Raw genomic sequence first — 22,725 nt, 5'->3', positions numbered from 1 at the left:
GGCAGCCATGTTCGTGGATTACTGATTACTGGCTACAAGTCTTCCCTGACACTTGTAATTAAGGTTCAAATTTTGTTTGTTTCAATCTCATTTTGGGGAAACTGGTTAAGTCTTACAGGGTCAGGAAAGCAGTCAGAATGAAATAAATTCCCCTTCTCAATAAATTGAATATTAGCTTATCAAAATAGCAGATCAAACCAGTTAATCGTAAAGGAAATCAGTTCTGAATATTCATTGGAAGGACTGATGCTGAAGCTGAAGCTTTAATACTTTGGCCACCTGATGTGAAGAACTGACTCATTAGAAAAGACCCTGATGCTGGGAAAGAGTGAAGGCAGGAGGAGAAGGGGACGACAGAGGAGGAGATGGTTGGATGGTATCCCTGACTTGAAGGACATGAGTTTGAGCAAGCTCCTGGAGTTGGTGATGGACAGGGAAGCCTGGCATGGAGTCACCAAGAGTTGGACATGACTGAGTGACTGAACTGAACTGATGAACCTCAGCAGCACACTTAAATTTAAAATAAAAGTGTTCTGGAACTTACTAACTCCAAGTATTAGAAACCATGCAGTTTCCTTAAGCAAATGATATTTCATTTACAATTCATGAAATATGGCAGCATTTTCTTCCTCATCCTTGAGCTATTGACTTGTTACTTAGGGAATCTAAGTAGTTACTTAGATATTAAGGCATTGCCCAGGAGACTTTTAGACTGGAGCCATCCTAAAATCATATTACCTTAATGATAGGTACCATATCCATACTTTGTCAGGCAAGGTAGTTGTCTATAGTGTCTTGTTAATCATTTGCACTAGAAACTGTCATTCAATGGACAGTGATCAAATGCATCATGAATGGATGTAGAGCGTCACACACTGGGGTCAGCTGAGACACTTTGGAGTTTGCATTTATAACGTAGGAACCAGCCCGGCTGTCACGGTGTTTTCCTGCATTAGCGTCATATTATGGCTTTTACTATACAGTCAGTCCGCTGTTCCATTTTGGAATGGAGAAGCATTTCTTGCTAGGTTATGACTCTTAAAAAGCTTGATTGTAGGAAAGGCCTGTGAAATGTTTTAGAAGTAGTCGTAAGATCTCAATACAAGAAAGCATTACATACAGTTAATAAGTGATTTTGATAAGAGTGCATTTATTGAACAAGTTCTGAGATTTGAGAGGTATGCTTGCTCTTTATTGTATTTGATATTTAGGTCACTTAACTTGTTGATATTGTCTTACCTCAGTTTGCTAATCTGTAGAATGGGAATAATAGTTTCTATTTCGTGGGATTGTTCTGAGAATTACGAGTCTCACCACACGTAAAGTATTTGGAGTAGTGCCCAGAACATAGAAAATACTCAAAATGTTAAGTAGAAAAATACAGACATGGTACCAACCACCATGAAGGGAAGAAATCCTCATTTGGCAGACTCTTGTGATCATTGTCATTAAGGAAATTTTCTTAACTTTACGATCTTAGGTCAAATCCAAACTTATTCAACCATGACGTGTTCTTTAGAAATTTTGTACCTCATGATGACATAAGATTTTTTAAATGCCTTTAAAAAAATGTTATCGAAAGAGGAAAGTAAACCAGTGAAATTTAGAAATTCATTTTAGTTTCCTCTAGGTAGTAACAAAAGGTTTTACTGAGCAATAATGTAGTGGTTTTGTCTGTGAGTCTTTTTTTTTTTTTTTTGAAGAACTAACTTATTTTTCAAGTGGGTCTTAAAATGTAAGCCTCAATTAATTACATGTAGCTTTCTGATCCAAGACTGACCTTGAAGCACTAACTCAAAGAACATTTGATTTTATTTTCCTGTGGCAGTTCAATAACATTACACCCCTTGTCTTCGTTTGTCCCTTTTCTTTAATCTCCAGTATCCTGCATATTTCTATTGTCCCCCTGATTACATGCTTTTGTGAGACAATTACCAACTGCGTGATTGCAGAAAAGAATTACAAAACATACCATGAGCTCTCTGTAGGTGATTCTTGCAGATTTATTAGAACTGCTTAATAGTTCAGAAGTTCGTGTAGATTGCTTTTTGCTAGTTCAAAAACAGGGCTGGTGAGAGAGAGAGCTTGTGTAGCTAACCAAGCCTTGTATTGTGCCTGAGTAGGGAATCTGATCAGAATGATTTCTTTTCCTTAAGACCAATTAAGCCTTTACATTTGAAAAAGACTGAGACATTCAAGCCTGGTTTATCATCTGTACACAATGCAGATAGTGGCACTTCTCTGAATTATCACTATGATTCTGGCAAGCAAAAATAAGAAACTACTTTAAATTCCTGCTATGTTAGATGCTGCAGCAGATCTGAATGGTGTTGACCATAATTCTCCATCTGTCTGCCTTAATTAGTTTTTGTATGGTGCATTTAATTGGGTTTCAATCATTCCTTACAGAGTGCTAATCTGTTTGTAGGCGGTGTTCCCGTTGCCGTGCGGCTCTTCCCAAGTCTTACTCAAAATGGCAGCCTTTCTGAAAATCAAATGTGTTTTGAAGACTTTTATTTTTTTAATTCCCAGGAATAAATTCCATACCCACACAAGGTGCTTGAATGACAGATCTGGGTCTTACTTCCTCTCTTTCTGAAAAGGGTCAGCAAAAGCACTGTGTGATGTGCATTAGGTATTTAGATAGTGAATGAGGGAGTTGGTGAATGAGTGAGTGAATGAATGAATTTCTGTTCATAGTAATTTTTTTGTCTGTCCCCTTGTTGATGTTCGTGAGCCATCAGCAGAGGTGGCCGTAGAATATACTGCTTAAGGGCACATAGTTGATCCGTCTGCAGTTTTGTCATCCATCTGTTGGTGGATGCGTTCTCACTTTGGTGCCATGTCTCCCATGTTGTCTGGCAAAAGATACGTTTTTGACTTCTAGAACTGTAAAATGCTGTTTGGATACTGAGAAACTTGAATTCCCAGCTTTTCAGTGGCTTATGAGGATGCCCAAACACTATTTGAAATCAGGACTGTGTGAGAAAACCTAGGTTATATGGTGGATGTAGCTGTGATCCAGTCACTGTGATATTGTAGAATAGAGGATGATGAATCCTTCTGCATTCTCTGTGTCGCTCCCACCCTCCTCTTCCACCAGCCTGGGTAAGAGGAGTAGCTCCTCTGAGTTAGAGTGAAGTCTGCCATGTAGCAGTAAAAGAAGCCATGATTTAGGCCTCCTTAGCACAAAGCCTGACACCGCTGTGAATTAGCTGAGGGATATGTAAGTAATTGTGATTGCCTACATTTAGAAGCCATCCTTTTGAGGTGTAATTATTTCTGCTCAAATAGTAAAACTATGGAGGCCATTTGAAGCCTGAACTTTTGGCAAGTCCGTCAATAGGTAGATACTTGCTGGGTGTCCACCATATGACTGCCCCACAGTGTGGAGTCCATTCAAGTTGCTAATTGGAGGGTCTTTGTGAGATATTTAAACTTAAATGTAGTGGATGCAATGATTTAGCTGCAGATAAACACATCTAGAGCTGCATGAATAGTGATAAACGTTCCAAAATGATTCAGTGCTTTTGGTCAAGCTGTCCTGCAAGAGACAAATTTCACTATTCTGACAAACAAGTGTTAGTTCATCTCAGTTGTATTTATCTATTTGATACATTTTCCCACAGCTTTATTGTTTTTGCAGCAAGAGTATAAAGATTAAACTATAGACCCTGAATTATTTTTATCAAATTTAATTACTTAGTTGCAGTCATTTCTGTATGTATGTTTTCTTTCACATTTACATTTCACATTTCTTTGACAGTTTTAAAAGACTTGAAAAGGTTTGTTTAAATGTTTCCTTCCCATGTGATTTCTAAACAAAAGATGACAGTTTAAAAATAGATTTTATCTATTTGCTGCTCATCTTCTGACTGTGGATTTCTTCCAACAGGTAAAAAGATCTCTTTGATCCTTTATTTTCTAATGGGCTTTTCGATGATTATTCCTGCTTTGGGCTAATTTCTTTTATATAGGTTATACTACAAATTACAAAAATATCTCTGAGGCAAAGGTGAATGATTATTTGGAGTTAGGTACAAAATTGGATTTTTGAGTACCTGGAGAGATCCAGGTCTATTATTACGTTGACAAAGTGGAACAAAATCGGCTTTGTTTAACGTAAATGAGCCAATATTGATTTCCAGGCTAAAAATTAGACCTTAAGTTTTATAACTCTTATTTCTCAAAGCAAACTGCTTATTAAAAGGTTTTTTATTGAAAACATACTGCTACCTGGGAGCTGTTAACCTTAGTAAATTATTGGTGTTTTGTGACTCTGTCTGAAAAATGACTGTGGTTAATTACATAGTTAATTACAATCTTTCCAAGTCCCCAGAAGCAGGAAGTAGTTGTTTTCTTGTAACGTAAGATGATTTACGTGTATGTTTTTTGAATAGCTGAAGAAGTCACAGACCTGAAGCGGCAAGCGGTTGAAGAGATGATGGACAGAATCAAAAAGGGTGTTCATCTCAGACCGGTTAATCAGACAGCTAGGCCCAGTGCAAAGGTATGGAATGACTAGATGCTTTTCCCCCTTGATGTTTCTTTTTTCAAATGTAAAATTTGATGAAAGCTACATCAGAATTGACTGTCAAATCTGAGGTTAAGGATAATGTGTCATAAAAACATTTGCTTCCATGAAAGCACGTTTTGGGAGGACTCTGTTTGACTCATGGTAAACCTCGGACACTCCAGGAAGTATGGGGTTGGCCAGAAAGTTCGTTTAGATTTCCTATAAGCTCTTACGGGAAACCCAGATGAACTTTTGGCCAACCCCAAAGTCCTGTGATTGCAGGGTGCTGCCGTCTACTTGAAAGAGACAGTATAATACAACAAATATTTATTGAGTATCTGCTATGTGCCAGGTACTATCTTAGGCACTGGGAATAAAGCAGTAAACAAGAGACAGAGATTCTTGCCTTCCTGGGGCTTCTTTTCAGTGTGTTGAGGATAATAATATCAGAATAGACCTCAGGCAGCTTTTGAAAAATAGGTTTAGAAGATTGTCCTCATTAATTTCACAAACCCACTCCAGGTCACTTCAAGGAGAAACTCATTATAAATCTATATATTCTAAACTAGACCGCAGTGAGCTCCAGGACTGTGCAAGCACTCAGCGTCTAATTCAGAACTTTTCCCGTCCCCTGTATTTCTGTCCTATTCAAATAGACCCAATCAAGCTCCAGGACTATGCAAGCACCCAGCGTCTAATTCAGAACTTTTCCTGTCCCCTGTATGTCTGTCCTATTCAAATAGACCCAGTCATAGAGCTTTTGACATCTTTCTTGAAAAATGTTTTTTTCTTTCCTCACTCAAACAAGGTATTAGCAAAGTTCTCTTTCCTCTTCCTCTTCTTTTAAACTGAACTTTGTGGTTCTTTCTCACTCTCAAGGATGCCTTCTCTTCAGCTGCTTCAGTGTTCTCGAGTGTCATGACTGTTCATTAGAAATTCTGCTGGGCTTTTAAAGTTGCCTCTTTGTCACCAGCAGACAAGATCGCTGGGCAAGGCAGAAATAGCCATGGTGTGGGCGGTCCACGGGGAGGGGGCTGGGCAGAGGGAATGAATATTTCATTCCAAGAGAGGATTTACATCTCGTGCAGCTTCAGCCAGCTATGGAGAGTAATTCAGTCCTATGCTGGTGCTCTGAAAGCGACGAGAAGCTGTGTGTGTAAGCACCCAGTGCCAGTGTCTAGTAAGTGAAGAACACTGTTGTTGGAGTTGGGTACTTGCACGTGAGTCACCCAGCTTCCCAGGCTTCTTCTGCTTGGAATACCATCTGTGACTCACACAGTTGTCAGCAGGGTCAAATGGAATAAAATGTGAAAACACTTTAAAATGCAGGGTCAAAGTGGAACCTTAGAAAGAGAATACATTTTTATGGCTTTCATGTCACAGCTATTTGGGAAAGAATAGCAAACCCAAATTATTACTAGAGGAAAAATGCAGTGTCATAAAAGAAACAAAATTAGAAAAATGTTGAAAACTTCTTAAATCGTAAGCAATCAGTGTTCTGTATGTACTTTCATCTGTGTCCTTTTTCTTTCATGCCGTGGCTCTTTCAACAGTTACACATTATTTAATGTCAATTCAAAATCTGGAAAGCACCTGAACAAGGATCAGTGGACAACTTTTTTTTTTTTGGCTGGTAATCATTAAACTATGTAGATATAGTGCTGAATGACCTGGTCTGTAACCTTTAAAAGAAATGGTCACCGCGTGCCGCAGTCCACACTTCTTGCCCCAGAACCATCAGTGCTTCCCTGATATGTCACCAGTCGTGAGAGTATGCAGTCCAAGCTTTAGAAAGCTTGTGCAGTCAGAGGGCAACTTGAATGGCATAGCAGCACCTTTGAGTATGCCTGTAGCCAGGGCATTTGTTCAAAAGTCGTAACTTCTCACCAAACAGTTTACCTGCAAGTCAGGCCTGCCTTGAGGGTACGCATTTAACTGCACATTACTGAATTCCTTGATGCTGTTGGTGGTGCTGGTGTGGTTAAAATGAGTGTCTTAGAGCTTTTGACTGGCACCGATGGCATGTATACGTCACAGAAAACTGAGGCTCTGAAAATCGGATGCCTTAGTCTAATTTGTACATGATGAGCAAACCAGCCCCCAAACACTTTTTCTGACTGTACAATTTTAAAAACTTGGAATAGGATCTTATTCTTTTATTACCTTTTGAGAGGAAAGGATTATAGGTTGCAATGAATCACCTCCCATTTCTTGATGCAAGATTAGCTTGGCCTCTTTTCTAGGAATGAGAGGCCTGAGGGATCCCTTTCACTGTGACTTGCAGGTTTGCTCTTTACCTCTATCCTTTGTGAAAGGAAGTGGTATAAGGAAAATCAGAGATTTCTTTTTTATTTTTTTCAGTCTTTTCATTGAGGGCCTCATGAACACATTTTCCTTCTGTTAAATCAGTTGAGCGGTCCACAGAAACTGTTAGGTATGGTGGGGCAGGCAACTGTTAACCAGAACTTCATTTCAAATGATTTTATTCAGGGTGTTGCCAGATGAGAGCTGGACTTGTCATCAAGACACCTGCCTCAAATACAGAATTCCTCAAGATGAAACTTTCCTCATAAATAAGATGAAGTAGGGACTTCCCCTGGTGGTCCGTGGCTAAGACTCCACACCTCCAATGCAGGGGGCCTGGGTTTGATCCCTGGTCAGGGAGCTAGATCCCACATGCTACAGCAAAGACCTGGCACAGCCAAATAAACAAATAAATATTTTTTAAAAAAAGGTGAAGTGCTTGGACTACACATGCTCTGAAGTCTTTTACTGCTTTGAGAGCTGGTGATGCTAACGTTCTCCTATAATCTGGGTTCTTTGCTGATCCCTGTTACGAAATTGGTGAGACGAGACCTCCCAGGCCTCTGTGAGCTGGCCTCGCCTGGAGCTGATGGAGCTGAGAGGTTTTCTGCCCTGTCGCTTGCTTTCTGCTCTGCACTGCTACTTTTCTGGTCCTCCCTTGCTGGCTCAAGTCCAGCAATGAGAGTGGAGCAAAGTTTGTTGTAAAATGTTCTGAATCATCTGGAATTAAATCTTCGAAATTTAATGTTTACCAAATCTTTTCTTTATGTGATGATAACAAGAAGTAACAAAACATGTAGACGAATAGTGGCTCGAGTCCTTATGCTTTGACTAGCGCCTCTAATTTTCTGTTTAACTGCGCCCTTGGGAGCACTAACATGTCTAATATTTTTTCCTAACTGTTAGACATCAACCTAATTATTAAAACACATAGTCAATATAATATAAGTTACCAACACTTTGCCATGTAAAAATCTTTGTTTGGTATTTTAAAACCGAATTACTCAGTTGTTTTTCTTCTTTTTAAACTTGTAGCCGGAATCTGCAAAAGGCTCTGAAAGTGCAGTGAATGAACTAAAAGGAATGCTGGTAAGAATAGATCTCAGTTAGTTAATGGGAAAATGGAAGAATATTTTTAAACTCTATTTTGATGAATAATTGGTTTTGATATATTTTAGTTCCGTTTACAAGAAGCCCCATTACTTGTGATAGTTTGCTCGATTGTGCTGTGGACTCCTGCATTGGGTGTGTTAATAATGTGTCAGTACTCTGCTCTTTCTGTTCTAAAAGGATGGGTACACTTCCCCCCAAATCATTGTCTCCTGTTCTTGACCTCCAATCCTTGCACTGCAGCATGAAGATAAAGTGTCTGGCCAGATGGGAGAATCAGCAGATGCTTACTGATACCAAAAATATAGTATATATATTATAAATATAGTAGATAGATGTCTTATAGTAGATAATCTTATAAGTTAATCTCTATATAGATTATAGTAGATTTATTTATAAGTAAATCTACAATAAGTATAGTAGAAAATAACAGTTTATTGTGTAGTAGTATCTCACATGAATGGTAACTTTGGAGACTGAAAGCAGAATTCTTGGCACCTAGATATAAATCTGAGCTTCTACCCAAATGTGTTAGCATCAGAGTCAGTCTGCTTCCCTCACAGTTTAAAAAAAGGCATTTGATCGTAAATTGAAGAATAAAATAAAAGTTCCTTTCTTTATGTTACTGATTTCATTCTCTGAAAGTAATTCACACCCATTGGAGAACATGCTTAATGCCCATCTCTAGTCATATTTCTTCTTTCCAAAGTCTGAGCTTTTGCCAACAGAATAAATGAATACTGTCCTGTCCAACAGTTTCTGTCAGACAAACGCCTCACTTAGAAAATGTTTCAGATGCTAAGAGCTCTATTCTCAGATCCCGTTACAGTCTCAATACCAGTTATTATGCACAGTAAGTCAACAAACATGGGGGCGGAGGTACAGAGCTAATATTCCCATGTTTGTTGTTACTGCGCTAATTATGCATTGCATGCAGACATCCACATAATTGTGGTAAACAAAATTATTTTCATCAAGCATGAAACAGTAGACTTAACTCAGAATGGCTTAATTAGTTTGCTGTAGTTTTTAGGTGAGTGGAATTAGTACTCATGAGAGGTATGCAACACTGGCTTTAGCAGTGGTGGCCTCCCTGCAGAATAAAGTATTAAAATCTTTGAAAAGCTAGGTGGTTATTATCTAATGGTTTCTTTGGTGAGAACATTTTGTTATCCAGTGTTCTGGTAAGGAGGATGCCCTATGATGGTCTTCTTTGTTGTCTCTACATTATACTGTTAATTCTTGTTCATAAAGATGCCCTCAGGGCATTCTGAGGTTCTAGGGTTATAGTTCTGATCCTCAGTGAAAAGGTAAACTGCCCTCAGTTTGTTGTTAAAATTAGGTTTATTGGAAAAATCAGTCATCGACATGAGACACGTGATATTTGATTACCCAAGCTATCCCACTTCCTGATAATGCTGGATGGTAGCAAGTTTATTGAATCACAGCATTGCTTTTAAAGGTCATGTTCACTAGACACTCATACTCACTATAGTTTTGTGCCACTTTGAGGAGAGAAATTCATGAACAGATTTTTGTGGAATAATTTGCAAATTATAAAAACTGTCAAAACATCTTTCTTTTCGGCAGGTTGCCCCCATCCTCTTTTGCCCTGGATTTATCATCAGATTTCCCTTCCTTACGTGGTATTAATGTGTATCGCTAACAGCTGTTATTCTTCTCCTTACATTTTTAAGAAGTGGAACTCAAGATGCCCTCCCCTACTTTCCTCTGCCCAAATGGCAACTTTGCACTATCACTATAGAAGTTGTCTTTGAGGGCTGATGGATCACTTGGAGCTCCTAGTCACCTTGAGCCAAGACACCATACAACTTCTTTTAGGACAGAAACGAAGGGCCCCCCTCCGCCCCGCCCCATCAGGTGGGGCTCTGTTGGTGCTTCCTGCTGGAGTTCAGACTATTAGGAGTTAGTTCCACCAACCTCACAGTTGTGGCATGTGAGAAACAAGCATGAAAAGAACATGAAAAGTCTGCCGATTGTGGACTGAAGTGGAAAGTGAGCACTGGTACCAAGAGATACCAAGAAACCCAGAAGCGCTGGGTTCAGTTCTGTTCCTGAACAGAAACCAAGAATGAGCTCAGTGTTCAGGTGTTTTTGCTGAAATGAAAGTGACCTGAGTTGTAAGCCTACTGCTGAAACTTAGCACATGGGTGAAAAACACATCTCATGTTTTGTGGAGCTGGAAAACCTCACTCTTTTGTACACTTTTCAGGTCAACTTTTAAAAGTCTCAGTGTTGACTGAACTTACTTTTCCAAGTCTGTTTGCACTTAATTTTTAAAGTTGTATAGTCCGTGGATAGAAATATATACAGTTCACTTCTCATAGTCACACAAGGGTTTTGGAAATCTCTGGAGCCACCCCAGCCATTTAAAAGCCACTCTTAAGTGAAAATGATGACTTCCAAAGAATGAATCAGTAGAAATTAATATGAAAGTCTCCTCTCTAGTTCAGTTGCCTCTAAATCAAAGAGACAAAACCAGCTTTTAAAAAATTCTCTTTTAGGTCTTTTTGAACATTATGAGTTTATGTCAAATTACTCCCTGACAATTAGATTTGTCAGTTTTATGAACGTTTAACTAACATGAAGATTAACAATTTATTGACTAGAGACGTTTCAGTATTCACTTACATAACAAATCACTGGCCACTGGCATTAATTTTTGCAAAATCTCCCAGTCAGTAATATGTTAAAACTGGTAAATGATGAAAGTGGCTTGAAGTAGAAACAGAATACTGTTCTAGAAATTAGAAAAGCCAAGTTCAAGGTTCAGCCCTATTACCCACTTACTGTGGGACCTGGCCCCAAACCCCTAGGGATTCTTTTCTCTGTGAAGGAATTGTATGTACCCTGTGGTAATTTCTGATTCTCTAATTTTATGATTATAATATAAATAGATAATTAAGACAATCTCAATACTTTATTAGCTGAACTCCTGGATCATGTCGGTTGAGATCAGTGCAGAAACCTTTCCTCCAGAATTGCCTCCATATTTAAAGTTTGCTCAGATATTAACTGAATCAACCATCTCAGTCAGTGAATGGAGAAAGAAGTTGGGAATTCAGGGATTAGAACTTGGAAAATGGATTCCTTCAAGTATCAGGTGTGATGAGAGGGTAGCTTGCCACAGTCAGGAGTTTGGGGAAATAATGCTTTTATCCAAACAAAAATAGAGAATATTGTGAAAGATAAATTCTTCAATAAAAGATGTCCCTGGACAGTGTATGGGTATGTACATGTACATACACAGACACATAACTTTTTCTTGAATTAACTCCAGCCATTGGAAATAGCATGCAGAATGTCATTGATATTCAAATAATTTGAATATCAAATTGGATATCACTCATAGTTTTATGAGTGATTTTAATAGTAATGGCCGTGAGTTTTTCTGTTTGCAAATGGTACAACTTTTTAAAAATTTTCAGCACAAATGATTTGGGACTATTTTTTCTAATACATTAAAAAAATTTTATCTAAGTTGGATTTAGTTCTGTTTTCATTACTTTATCAGTGTCAATCCTGCCTTACTGTGTAACTCTTCGATGAGTGGGTATAGATCCTCATTAACTGTTAAATAAAATTATCTGATTTTTAAAAATTATAAAATAATTATAGTGTTACATGTAATATGATTTTCCTTTAATGTATTTTATGAATTTTTGCAATAAATCAAGAGGAGAAAGAGGTTCTTCCAGAGGGAAAATGTTAGATGCCATGATTAAAATGTGAGCCTTATGTATTTTACACATCAGTTTTGGTTAGCTAGCCAAACAGCAGAAGACTATAATCTCCTAATCTTATCAATTTCCTGTGACAACAGACTGCTTTTCTGTAACTTTGTGCTGTTAGGTGGAGAAAAACACCTTTGTAAACAAAACAGCATAGTAAATAACCTATATCATGTGAGATTTGCAACTACCTAATTTTACAAGCTACTTTTTCTGTTTTATAGGCTAAAGAAGAAACATGAGTTACCATTTTAGCCAGTAGGATTCCTAGAATCCTTCAGGAAGTTGGCAGGGGGCAGGGAGCAGGATTAAGGCAAACCCACAGTGAGCTGAGATGACAAAGGCTGGCCTATTAGCCTTGGTGGACAAAGGCTGCTTTCCAACTCTGCCATGAAGTCTGGAAAGTTATACCTGACTTGAGGTTCTGATTTTCTCTAATCAGAAGATTGTGGTTCAACTGTTTTTTTTTTTTGTTTTTTGTTTTTGTTTGTTTTTTTATAAATCCCCGCTCCCCCACAAGCCTGTGGCACAGCTGAGGAGGGCTATTTTGAAGAAATAATGGGCATTTCTTAGAAAAGAAAATGGACCACTTGTAGTGGTGGGATGCTCAATCCTTACCCTTAAATCTGAGAAGTGCGTCACCCAGTGCTCTGTACAAACACTTGACCAGTAATGGGGCCAGAAAACCATAGCTGTCCTCTGTACTTCCTGGAGGAGGCAGGGCAGGGAAGCACTCCCTAGGTCTCTCTCAGTCCTCTTGAAAGTCAGCACTGCTTTCAGCAGGAGCGTAGCTCTGTGCTGTCCTTGTCTTGTTTTCCCTTCAGCGTCTTCTGGGTCCTAACTGATACATTCCCCGCCTCCTCCGTTGAGCAGTGTGGCATGGCGGTGCCGGCCGTTCCTTGCCTCCCTGTATGATTATGACCTTTCCTCTTGCACAATGAAGTCGTGGTGTGTTCAGTGCAGCACTTCCTTGGGTAAGCCACCGGAGAGCACTTTGTGCCTCCTTTGGCAGCGTGACACCATTATCACCAGGTGTGCAGCCAGGGTCATTCTCTGAAGAATCAGCCACATATTTCAGTGCTGCAAGGATATGGGTTCAATAACTCATGGCTGCCATATCAAGATAAACTTCTCAGGTGAGTTCAGTATATCCGTTCTCTTCTCCACGTGGTCGATCAACACACATCAGAATCTTAATCATCAATGTGCAAGTACCTTCCCACCACTGAATTTCATATAGTTAGCCCATCGAGAGGTGTTCTTGTGCCGTTCTTTTGATATGAAAGCTCGACATCTTACATCATCAGTAGCGTCTTCTTAAGTGATCCAACACTATGTGTTGTTAAAGATGTGTACATTAAAAATACATATAGAGCAAATTCATTTTTAGTTCCTAATTCCATTCAAATCTGGTAATGTTTTGGTGGTTTGACTTTTATATTCTTTTGTGTATTGTATTAAGACATTAACCTTTTTGTTTTTGTTTTGTTTTCACTTTAGGGGACACTTAACAAATCCACTAGTTCAAGAAGCTTAAAATCCCTTCACATTGAAAACAGTGAAACTGAGTTAGAAAGGATTTTGCGTCGCAGAAAGTTGACAACAGAAGCAGATAGCAGTAGTAAGCTGGTTTGAATTCTCCACAGTTCTACTCTTCCTCTCTTAAGCATCTTCCTTTCAGTCTCTTTTTAACATAAAATGATCTTTCTAAAGTTATTATTAACATTTTTTTGATGTGAATGAGAAGTAATGGATGGGCAAAGGTACTTAGGGATATCTCATAAGAGCTTTTATGTATTTTTATTTATTGGCATGTTTGTTTAGTTATTTGTAGGGAATGGGGGTTTTATGGATCCGCTTTGCTGAATGCAGGATGCCCTGTGGTTAAAAACATTCAGGTGGGGCTTTGGTAACAATGTTGAGGGAAGGCTCCCTAACCAGAGGGCATGAGTTTAATTCATTGCTTGCTCTACAAGCAAATTGCTCAACCTCTCTGTTTCTTCATCTATAAAACGAGAATAATAAAAGCACTACCTCATAGACTTATTTCAAGGATCAAGTCATTACGTTTCAATATATATATAAACAGTGCTTAGCACAATGCCTGGGACAAAGCACATAATCACTAGTAATAATAGTAGTAATTACAAATCAGTTACAAATGTAGAGAGATCGTCTTTATTTTTCATATCCATTTAGTTTATTGCCTCTGCCTGTGAACCAAGTGAATGAGAAAGTCCAGCTCTATCACCCACTGTAAATGACCATTTGAGCATCTCGAGGTCACAGTTTGCATTGCTGTCATGACACACATGTATGAGACTTTATCATGTGTTCCAGAACTCAGTTTGTATGTCTACAGTTTTTTTTCCTTCAGCTTGGTCATGGGAAGTAGCAGGAACCTTTGTGAGGTTTTCCCCCTTGTTGCCAGGAGGCTAGTTTTGAAAAACCACCGTAAACTAATATTAACTGTGACCATAGCTAATGGACTGAATCTTTCAGACGGTGTTAAATCAACTACAATTAGTCTGTCACAACAGCTTACATTTGCATTGTCATCATATCTAGCACGTTTAAATTGCTAGAATGTTAAGGATTTGGGGTTTTGATAATCAAGCTCTAGTTTACATATAGAAAGTGAAAGTGAAAGTCGCCCAGTTGTGTCTAACTCTTTGCGACCCCATGGACTATACAATCCATGGAATTCTCCAGGCCAGAATACAGGAGTGGGTAGCTTTTCCCTTCTCTAGGGGATCTTCCCAACCCAAGGATCAAACCCAGGTCTCCCTCACTACAGGCAGATTCTTTACCATCTGAGCCACAGGGGAAGCCCAGTTTGCATATAGGGATTTACTCAATTGAGTAAATTGGTTTGTTGAACCAGAAGCAGCATAAAACCAGCCAAAACTTTTTTTTTTTAATAAAAAAGTGAAGCCTTTGTGTCCTCCTTAAAAAAATTAGCCATCCAGTTTTTAGTTTGGACTAAAAATTCTGTTAATATCCTATAAGAATTAACAACCTCCACCCCTAGAAAAAATAACCACCCCTCAGGAAAAATAAAGGATACCATGGAAGAGTTTTTGTCTTGACATGTGCTTTACAAGTTTTTACCAGCCTCCACAATGAACTGTTATTCATTTGCAACTTAATCAGTGCTGTGACTTTTCCAGCATTTCATCCTGAAAGTATTTGTGTAGTAGTCATTCATAGTCTTCATTCATTTTTGGGACTTTGTGAATGCCATTTTAGTGCTCTGTTATTTACATTTTTTATTTTGCCACTGACCTTTATGTTCCTCCAGAAACATTCTTACTTCGCTCTTTTGGTCAAACACGTAGCACTCACTATTTCAGAGTTAGTTTTCCATGGGAGAAGTGAGGAAACATTTTCATTTTAGTCAGTATGGAAAGCTGAATATTTTAAATGTGGAGAAAGGTAGGAACATATTTTATAGGCATGGTGAGAATCTTTCATTTTATTGATTATATGCCACCAGCATACAGATAATCAAGGTATCATTTGAGGCAAGTTATAATAAGAGATTCAGTAGAATCATTAACATTTAGATAGAGAAATAAGAACTGTGTCATTGGCAGGGTAGAGAAGAAACATACTAAAGGAAGTGGCTTGTAGGTGAGCAGAAATAGTCTTTCGAGTAGCCAAAGCAAAAAAAAAAAAAAGCAAGAGGAAACAAACTTCAATCTCTATCACCTAGTAAAAGAAATCATACCATTTTTTTTTTAAACATAGTTCAGATGTTTTTGAAGGATCAAGCTGGCAGAGGTATTTATTATGTAAATCTTTTTATAAAGGTCATGGAATGAGAAAGTGAAATTCCAGGGGAACAAATAAGGAGCTGAAGTAGCACAGCTGCATGGTGGGAGCGGATCAGAAAATATTTGGACAGCTTAAACAGGATGCAATAATAATGATAATATTAAACATCATCATCATCTTAAGCATTAAGCATTTTTCTTCATATTTTTCTTTTGTATGTAACAAAAATACAAGTTCTGGCTCAGCTCAACCACCCTCGCCACTTTTTAACTGGCTTAGTTGCAGAACAAGCAGCAGGCGTTGGTGTATATTCAAAAAACTAGATCTTGCTTTTCTACAAGGACAGATTGTTTAAAGCTACTGGGTGTTGCAGTCAGCAGTTACCCAAGAGCAGAATAGAGCTGCTCTGAAGCAAATCTCGAGCTCACCTTTAGTTGTTACACTTTTTGGACTTTTTGGAATGGACTTTCTTTTTTTTTTTTTTTGGACTTTCTTGATCTTTCTGCCCTTTTCTCTTTGCTCCTTCATTGCCATGCAACATGAAGCTTGCCACAGGCAGGAGAGAAAGGCCTTTTGACCCAGAATATTCTATAATATTACCAATTTTTCTGCTTTGATGGTATAGAAGAAATCAATGAGAAAGGCAGACAGTGATGCTGTGTGAGCTGAGGCTTTCCACCAGACCAGGGGGGATTAAGTCTAAAGGAGCTGCAGTCACAGAATGGCTGAACAATTTTCTAGCCTCTCTTACACAAGTTTTTCAAAGTAGAACTTCATTTTTGGAGTTCATATGTTTTACTGCTATAATACATGACACATTTATATGCAAAAAGAAGAATAAAATTCCAGAGCTTAATATTAGTGATCAAGGATTAGGTAACATTTTGGATTGTACCCACCAGTACTTTTCCATTTTAGGAGATGATATGACTTTGTTTAAGGATAAAGAGACTCCCAAGTTTTGTTTTCTTCTTAGTGACGCCTTTCACGTTTGTTCTTTAGCTTAATTTTTTAGAAGTTCTGATTTTATTTGTACCTTTGTGACATTTTATAAATTATTTTGTTTTAAAAGAATACCTAAGGATTCCTTCTGAAGTTTTAGGAAAGACATATTAGAATCTTGCTTTGAAAAAGCTGTCTAGGATAGCAAGCATCTTCCTAACAGAAGATAGAAAAAAAGTAATGATGGAGTTTAGCTTCAATGCCAGAAGTTTCAGATTGATATGCCAATAATTGTAGTAACAAGCCCTATTACAGTTTTCTGATCCTATCTAAAAAGAGTAGAAAAGTCCAAAAGGTAAACAGCCAGACTCTTTGCCACTTAATTTTTATAATCCTGTGTCTGTATTTTAACAGGAAGTAAATCCACTTACTTCTCAATCACATTAAAATGAAAATGTTCGTAAAAGCTGTTTAATGCTCAGGAAGCCTTCATGAGCCTTTTAGAAACAGCTTTTTGACATCATTCCAATTTCTCTTTAAAATCAGAGCTGAGTTTGGGGAAGAATTAACTCTTGAGAGGCCAAATGATTCAAGTAGGGCTGCCAGAAAGCCATACTCTGTGAGAAGTAAAGACTTGACAATTCCAGTGTTACCAAGGACTCTGGTCAGTTGAGGGAACCATGGCCTGGGGTTTTATAGTTGCTTAAAGGTCTGTACACAGTTTCTCAGCATGGTCCTGCCACCCTGAAAAGCAGTGGTGCCAGCCAAGCAGAGTAGATTTCTAATAGGAAGATTTTCCAGCATGCTCTTGAAATTTTAGCAAGTCTTGGCCTCTTCTCTTCCTGCGGGGATTTTCAGCTAATCTGTTTTTCAGTTCCATATTAATAAGCATCGAACAGAATTATTAAACTTGAGGTATGTGTTTGGTTTTAAGGTCCACCTGGAATATTAGCCACCTCAGAGTCCAAATCCATGCCCGTGTTGGGTTCTGTATCCAGTGTAACAAAAACAGCCTTGAACAAGAAAACTCTGGAGGCAGAATTCAACAGCCCGCCCCCCCCAACACCTGAGCCAGGTGAAGGGTCGTGTAAATGGGAAGGATGCTCAAGTTCCAAGGTTACATTTCAGTAAGTAATGCTGCTCTTTACTAAGTAGTATGTAGAATAAATCTGTGATGACTAATTTGTGTGCTACTTTGCTTTGTTTCTCTTTTAGAGAGCTTTTGACTTGGTTAGCCGATAGATACTCTTCTTCCTCTGTTTGATGAGCCAACTTTTGATTCTAGGCTCCTAGCTTTAGAGGTCTAATGCTGATGCAAAGCAAATATATATAAAGAGAAGTCCATCCCTAACTGGTTTGGTAATCTGATTCTTCTTCTGCACAAAGAATTGACTTGGATGATCCTTATTCAGCATCAGAAGACATTTAATCATTCTTTCAAGATTAAATACTTAGATCATTCCTCTTAATGGTTCATGAGTGGCCAGAGAAGATACTAGATCTTTCAGAAGATACTAGGTCTTCAAACTTACTTTGAAGGTACGTTTTTACAACCTTATTTTCTGATTCTCAATTAAAGACGTACCTTAATATTGCTCTGTCCTGAGATTGAAGACATGCTATGTAAAGAGTTACCTGGCTCGAAAGTGGCACTTTGATTGGTAAAGAGTTAATCCTGCTATTGAATGTGTTTCAGACAGTTCTGGTGGAAGATCAATTTGTTTTATAACAATGGCAAGCTCTTTTTGAAATTAGTCTAGTTTTGCTTTAGTTCTCTTACCAGGATGTCAGCTGGTTTGTCACACAAAGAAAAGGAAGAGGTGAGACAAATCAGATCAGCGAATATTGTAATCACGGTTAATTAAACCTCTGATTTCCTGTTCTATCAGGAAAGAAAGAACCCCCCTTTTTTGGTAACTCTACCTGTCTTAGTTTTAAGGCGAAGCCTGGACAAATGAAGTTGAAATTCAGTTTAGATCTATTTTTGCCAGTGGGTATTTTCTTCCAGTCTTGTATTTCTCTTATTGGTACTATTAACTTTTTTTCCCCTTCTTTTGGAATGAATGACCTTCTTTGCTGATTTACAGTTTTATCTAATTTCATTGTGTTTAAAAGTACATTTTCTCCTGCAGTCATGCATTTCCTTCTTTTGACGGGAGTCATTTGAACAGTTCTAACAGAAAGATGATCTATATTCATTCTTCATCTTTCCTATTACATTTGTTTAGCACCTAATTTGACATCAGCAGTCTGGCTACATTTGAACCAATATCCAGACACAAAAGCAATTTGGCTGAGACAAGTTAGTTTCTGAGAAATGCTTCAGTGTGTGTGTGTGTGTGTATAGATTTTTTTTTTCCTTTACCATTTTACACAGATAATCTTAATCAGAAAATACTGCAACTCCTTCCTCCTTTTGTCTGCCTTTTATTCTCCAAAAGTAAGTGGAAATTACATTTCCAAGAAAGGAAATGAAATAATTGCAGGCCCAAGGTCTGCAAAATGTGTGCTGAATTGACAGTGAAAAGGATCCATGTGTTGACAGACACAGTTGTTAGACACCATAAAGGCCTATGTGAAGCTCAATTTATTTCTCATCTTGCTTGTTCAATGACTGCTTAAGAGACACGTTTCAATTTAATTTATCTACTTAAAGCACTAATACAAATACTCAGTGCTGCTGTATTAACTTTTAAACTTTGTAACCTAACGCTTGATTATTCAGTTCTTGACATGCTTTAGCTGAAATAACCAACGCCATGCATTTCCATATTGACAGCCATTTAGCAAAGAAGAATGGCTTTCTGAAAAATGTGTTTCTTAAGTACAATCATCCAAATCAATCCAAGTATCTTGTGTATGTCCATGGTAATTATTCACTTCCCAAACAGATGCACTTCTAATCATTTGTGTTTAAACCTAGCTTTTTAATGAGTAAAAGAAGTTTAACTTAGTGTAGTTGGATGCGAGCTTGAAAAGTAAAAAACCCATGTGATTTCTCAGGATCTCCTGAAAGTGGTTTAGCTACCAGGAATGGGAAGGGTTATTTCTGGCTGGCTTTGACCAATAGTTTCACTTTGTTATATAGGTTCACTCTGTTATACTAGCCATAAGGTAGAGGCAACAACACTGTCTTACCTCACAGATCTGAATTGTCACTTTGAAGTGAGATCAGCAGTTAAAGGGCTTCCCTGGTGGCTCAGCTATAAAGAATCCACCTGCAATTCAGGACATGCAGGAGAAGCAGGTTCAGTCCCTGGGTCAGGAAGATCAGAAGGAGGAAATGGCGATCCACTCCAGTATTCTTGCCTGGACAGAGGAGCCTGGCAGGCTACAGTCCATGGGGTCACAAAAGAGTCAGACACAACTTAGCAACTAAAAAACAAAAAAACAATGGCACCATTATCTTGAGCTGTGGCAACTCCACCGTAGTGTATTTCAGGTGAGTGGCTTTATTGTCTCTTGACAGGTAATCAAGGTCAAGTGAAAGTGGCAGTCGCTCAGCAGCGTCAAGGTCAAGGGAGGATACCAATCACAGTAGCCTCTAATACATAACATTATTTTTTGTGCACACGTATGCACATGTACACACATACACACGAGTCCCTGCCATTCATGCTTCCTTCCAAGCCCCACTTTGGCCTCTCTGCCCTAGTGTCATTCCTTCTACCCCAGTTCTTTGCTTTTCCTTCCCTTTGTCTGGGATGCCCTTCCTCCAGTCGCTACACTATGTTACCTCCATCATTTCTTTGCTCACATGTCAACTTTTCAGTGAGACCTACGCTAACCACCTATTTAAAACTGTAACTCAACTCCTCTAAACTGCAATTCTTATTTTCAGTTAAAAACCCTTATCCTACTCCATTTTCCCCATAACTGTTACCTTTAACATACTATATACTTTGTATGTATATATATATATATATATATGCTTGTTTTTTCCTCTTTCTCTCCTAGAATGTGAACTCCAGGAGGATAGGAAATTTTTTGTTACTCGTATATTTCAAACACCTGGAGAAACTCCTGCCTTATGGTAGGCTCTCAGGAAATACTTACTGACTAAATGAATGAATGAATACACTCTTTTATTAGTGAAACAGAATATCAACTCAGTTAACCTACATTACCCCATTATTCAACAGTCCCACATATACAGATATATGTGTACCCAAATATTACATATTTTGGTTTGTTTGGTTGCTTATTTGGTTTTTGAAACCTTTTAAAAATGCCCCGGAGTCATTTACGTTGAGCTCGGTTTTGCATGTCTTCTGTATCTTTGGGCTTCCCTGGTGGCTCAGAGGTTAAAGTGTCTGCCTGCAATGCGGGAGACCCAGGTTTGATCCCTGGGTCGGGAAGATCCCCTGGAGAAGGAAATGGCAACCCACTCCAGTACTCTTGCCTGGAGAATCCCATGGAGGGAGGAGCCTGGTAGGCTACAGTCCATGGGATTGCGAAGAGTCGGACGACTGAGCAACTTCACTTTCACTTCTTTGCATCTTTGTAGCTATACAAGATAGAGTGACCGGAGGCTGCAGAATGCCCAGTTGTAAAAGAACGTTTCGCCTGTGCTCATTTGATTGGCCTCAAGTGGACAGGAAAGTTTGCTAACTACTACTTTACTACTTGTAAAGTGAAGGAAGAAACATAGATGCTTTCTGCATACGATCTTCACTTATCCAGAAAATTAAGTAGCATCAAGCTCTTCCCAGAAAGTTTATTTTCCTTTTAATAAATCCCTAAAATTATATGTGTGTGTTCCAAATAACTGAGTAAGTCCTGTTTGGTAAATTGTAGAGACAGAGATACATGGGTTTATTTCTTAGGGACTTAGGAAATGGCAGGAGACACCTTTGATACTTCGTTGTAAGAATTAATTAACATTCTTGTCACCAGCCTGCACAAGCAAGGTTTTTTGTTTGTTTTTCTGAAGAAAAATGAAAAAGAAGATAATCGGGACTTGGAGAAATCTAATTGTTTCTATTTTTCCTTTAATAATAGCTTTAGGAATATCTGTGTCCTCTTAATTATTTCTAATAAGTATGTGTGTGTGTGCCAAGTCGCTTCAGTCGTGTCCAACTCTTTGTCACGCTGTGGACTGTAGCCCTCTAGGTTCCTCTGTCCATGAGATTCTCCAGGCAAGAATACTGGAGTGGGTTGCCATGTCCTCTTCCAGGGAATCTTCTCAACCCAGGGATCAAACCTGAAATGTGTCCTGCATTGGCAGGCAGGTTCTTTACCACTAGCACCACCTTGGAAGCCCAATAAGTATGTACTGTCTGGTAATAATATCTTAAATCTAACAGTGAATTTGAATTTCATTAATTCTGATTAGTAATTGTTCAGACAGGAATTATGTTTATAATCTCCCTTTATACTATGAAAGGTAAGGAGCTGGCCAACCAGATGAAGAGTATAAGCTTTATTTTTGCTCTCACGCTCTCTGCAGCTGATCCAGAGTAAACTGACCGTGTTAAAATAGAGTAAGACTCATTGATTCAAGCCAATCAATGGCCATGTTGGTCAATATAAAATAGGGAAAATTCCAAATTACAGAATTTTAAAAAGATAACTTTCATTATTCTTGATAGCCACAGTACCTGGAAATAAACTGAATGTTGCACAGGGTCAAATGAACAAGAACGATTTGTATTTTCATCAGTAAAAGCCTGTACAGTGGGCAAGGAGTAACAAGGAAGCACAGTGTGGTCAGGTTCATAAACCAGTGTTTTCTCACATATGCTCGGGGTGGCAAGTAGCTTTGAATTGTTTCCAGAATGCCAGCTCTACAATGATATCTTGGGTTTGCTAGCTATATTATCTTTATGGCCTCAGGCAAGTTATTTAACCAGTGACTGGTTCCTCACGTGGATGATGAGGGTAACCTTGTAGGGTTGTCATGTAAATTAAATAATAATGAAACGTATTTCAACAAATTCCTTTTTTATCTTAATTATAATGCTGGGCTATTACTGGATGATCAGAGACGAAAGTTAGAGTTGAAAGCTTAGATACTGAAGAAGTGAAGTCGCTTAGTCGTGTCTGACTCTTTGCGACCCCGTGGCCTGTAGCCTGCCAGGCTCCTCTGTCCATGGGATTCTCCAGGCAAGAATACTGGAGTGGGTTACCATTTCCTTCTCCACTAGATACTGAACACCTGGGTTATTGGCTGGGCCAAGTTTTCTTGGGAAAATCATGTAACTTATTCCGTTTTGTTTTTGTTTTTCTTGTTTAAAATGGAGGCCAGTAGTTGAGGTACTCTCTAGATTCTCTTTCAGATCTAGAACCCCAGTGAGTGAAAGTGTTAGTCGCTCAGTCATGTTT

At 38.5% G+C, this 22,725-nt stretch overlaps 1 protein-coding gene across 1 annotated transcript in view; it reads left to right on the top strand.

The window, feature by feature from the left end:
* Positions 1-22,725, top strand: part of SHTN1 (shootin 1) — a 66,227-nt gene that overhangs the window by 32,189 nt on the left and 11,313 nt on the right. Inside the window, exons 10-13 of the mRNA XM_052661023.1 lie at positions 4,401-4,510; positions 7,856-7,909; positions 13,183-13,303; positions 17,336-17,528. Of these exons, the coding sequence (XP_052516983.1) occupies positions 4,401-4,510; positions 7,856-7,909; positions 13,183-13,303; positions 17,336-17,528 (478 nt within the window). The remainder of the gene's footprint in view (positions 1-4,400; positions 4,511-7,855; positions 7,910-13,182; positions 13,304-17,335; positions 17,529-22,725) is intronic.

This window comes from Budorcas taxicolor, chromosome 23 (assembly GCF_023091745.1).
Source record: "Budorcas taxicolor isolate Tak-1 chromosome 23, Takin1.1, whole genome shotgun sequence".
Classification (NCBI taxonomy): domain Eukaryota; kingdom Metazoa; phylum Chordata; class Mammalia; order Artiodactyla; family Bovidae; genus Budorcas; species Budorcas taxicolor.
The sequence above is the reverse complement of the archived record's forward strand: the minus strand, read 5'-3'. Positions and strand labels throughout refer to the sequence as shown.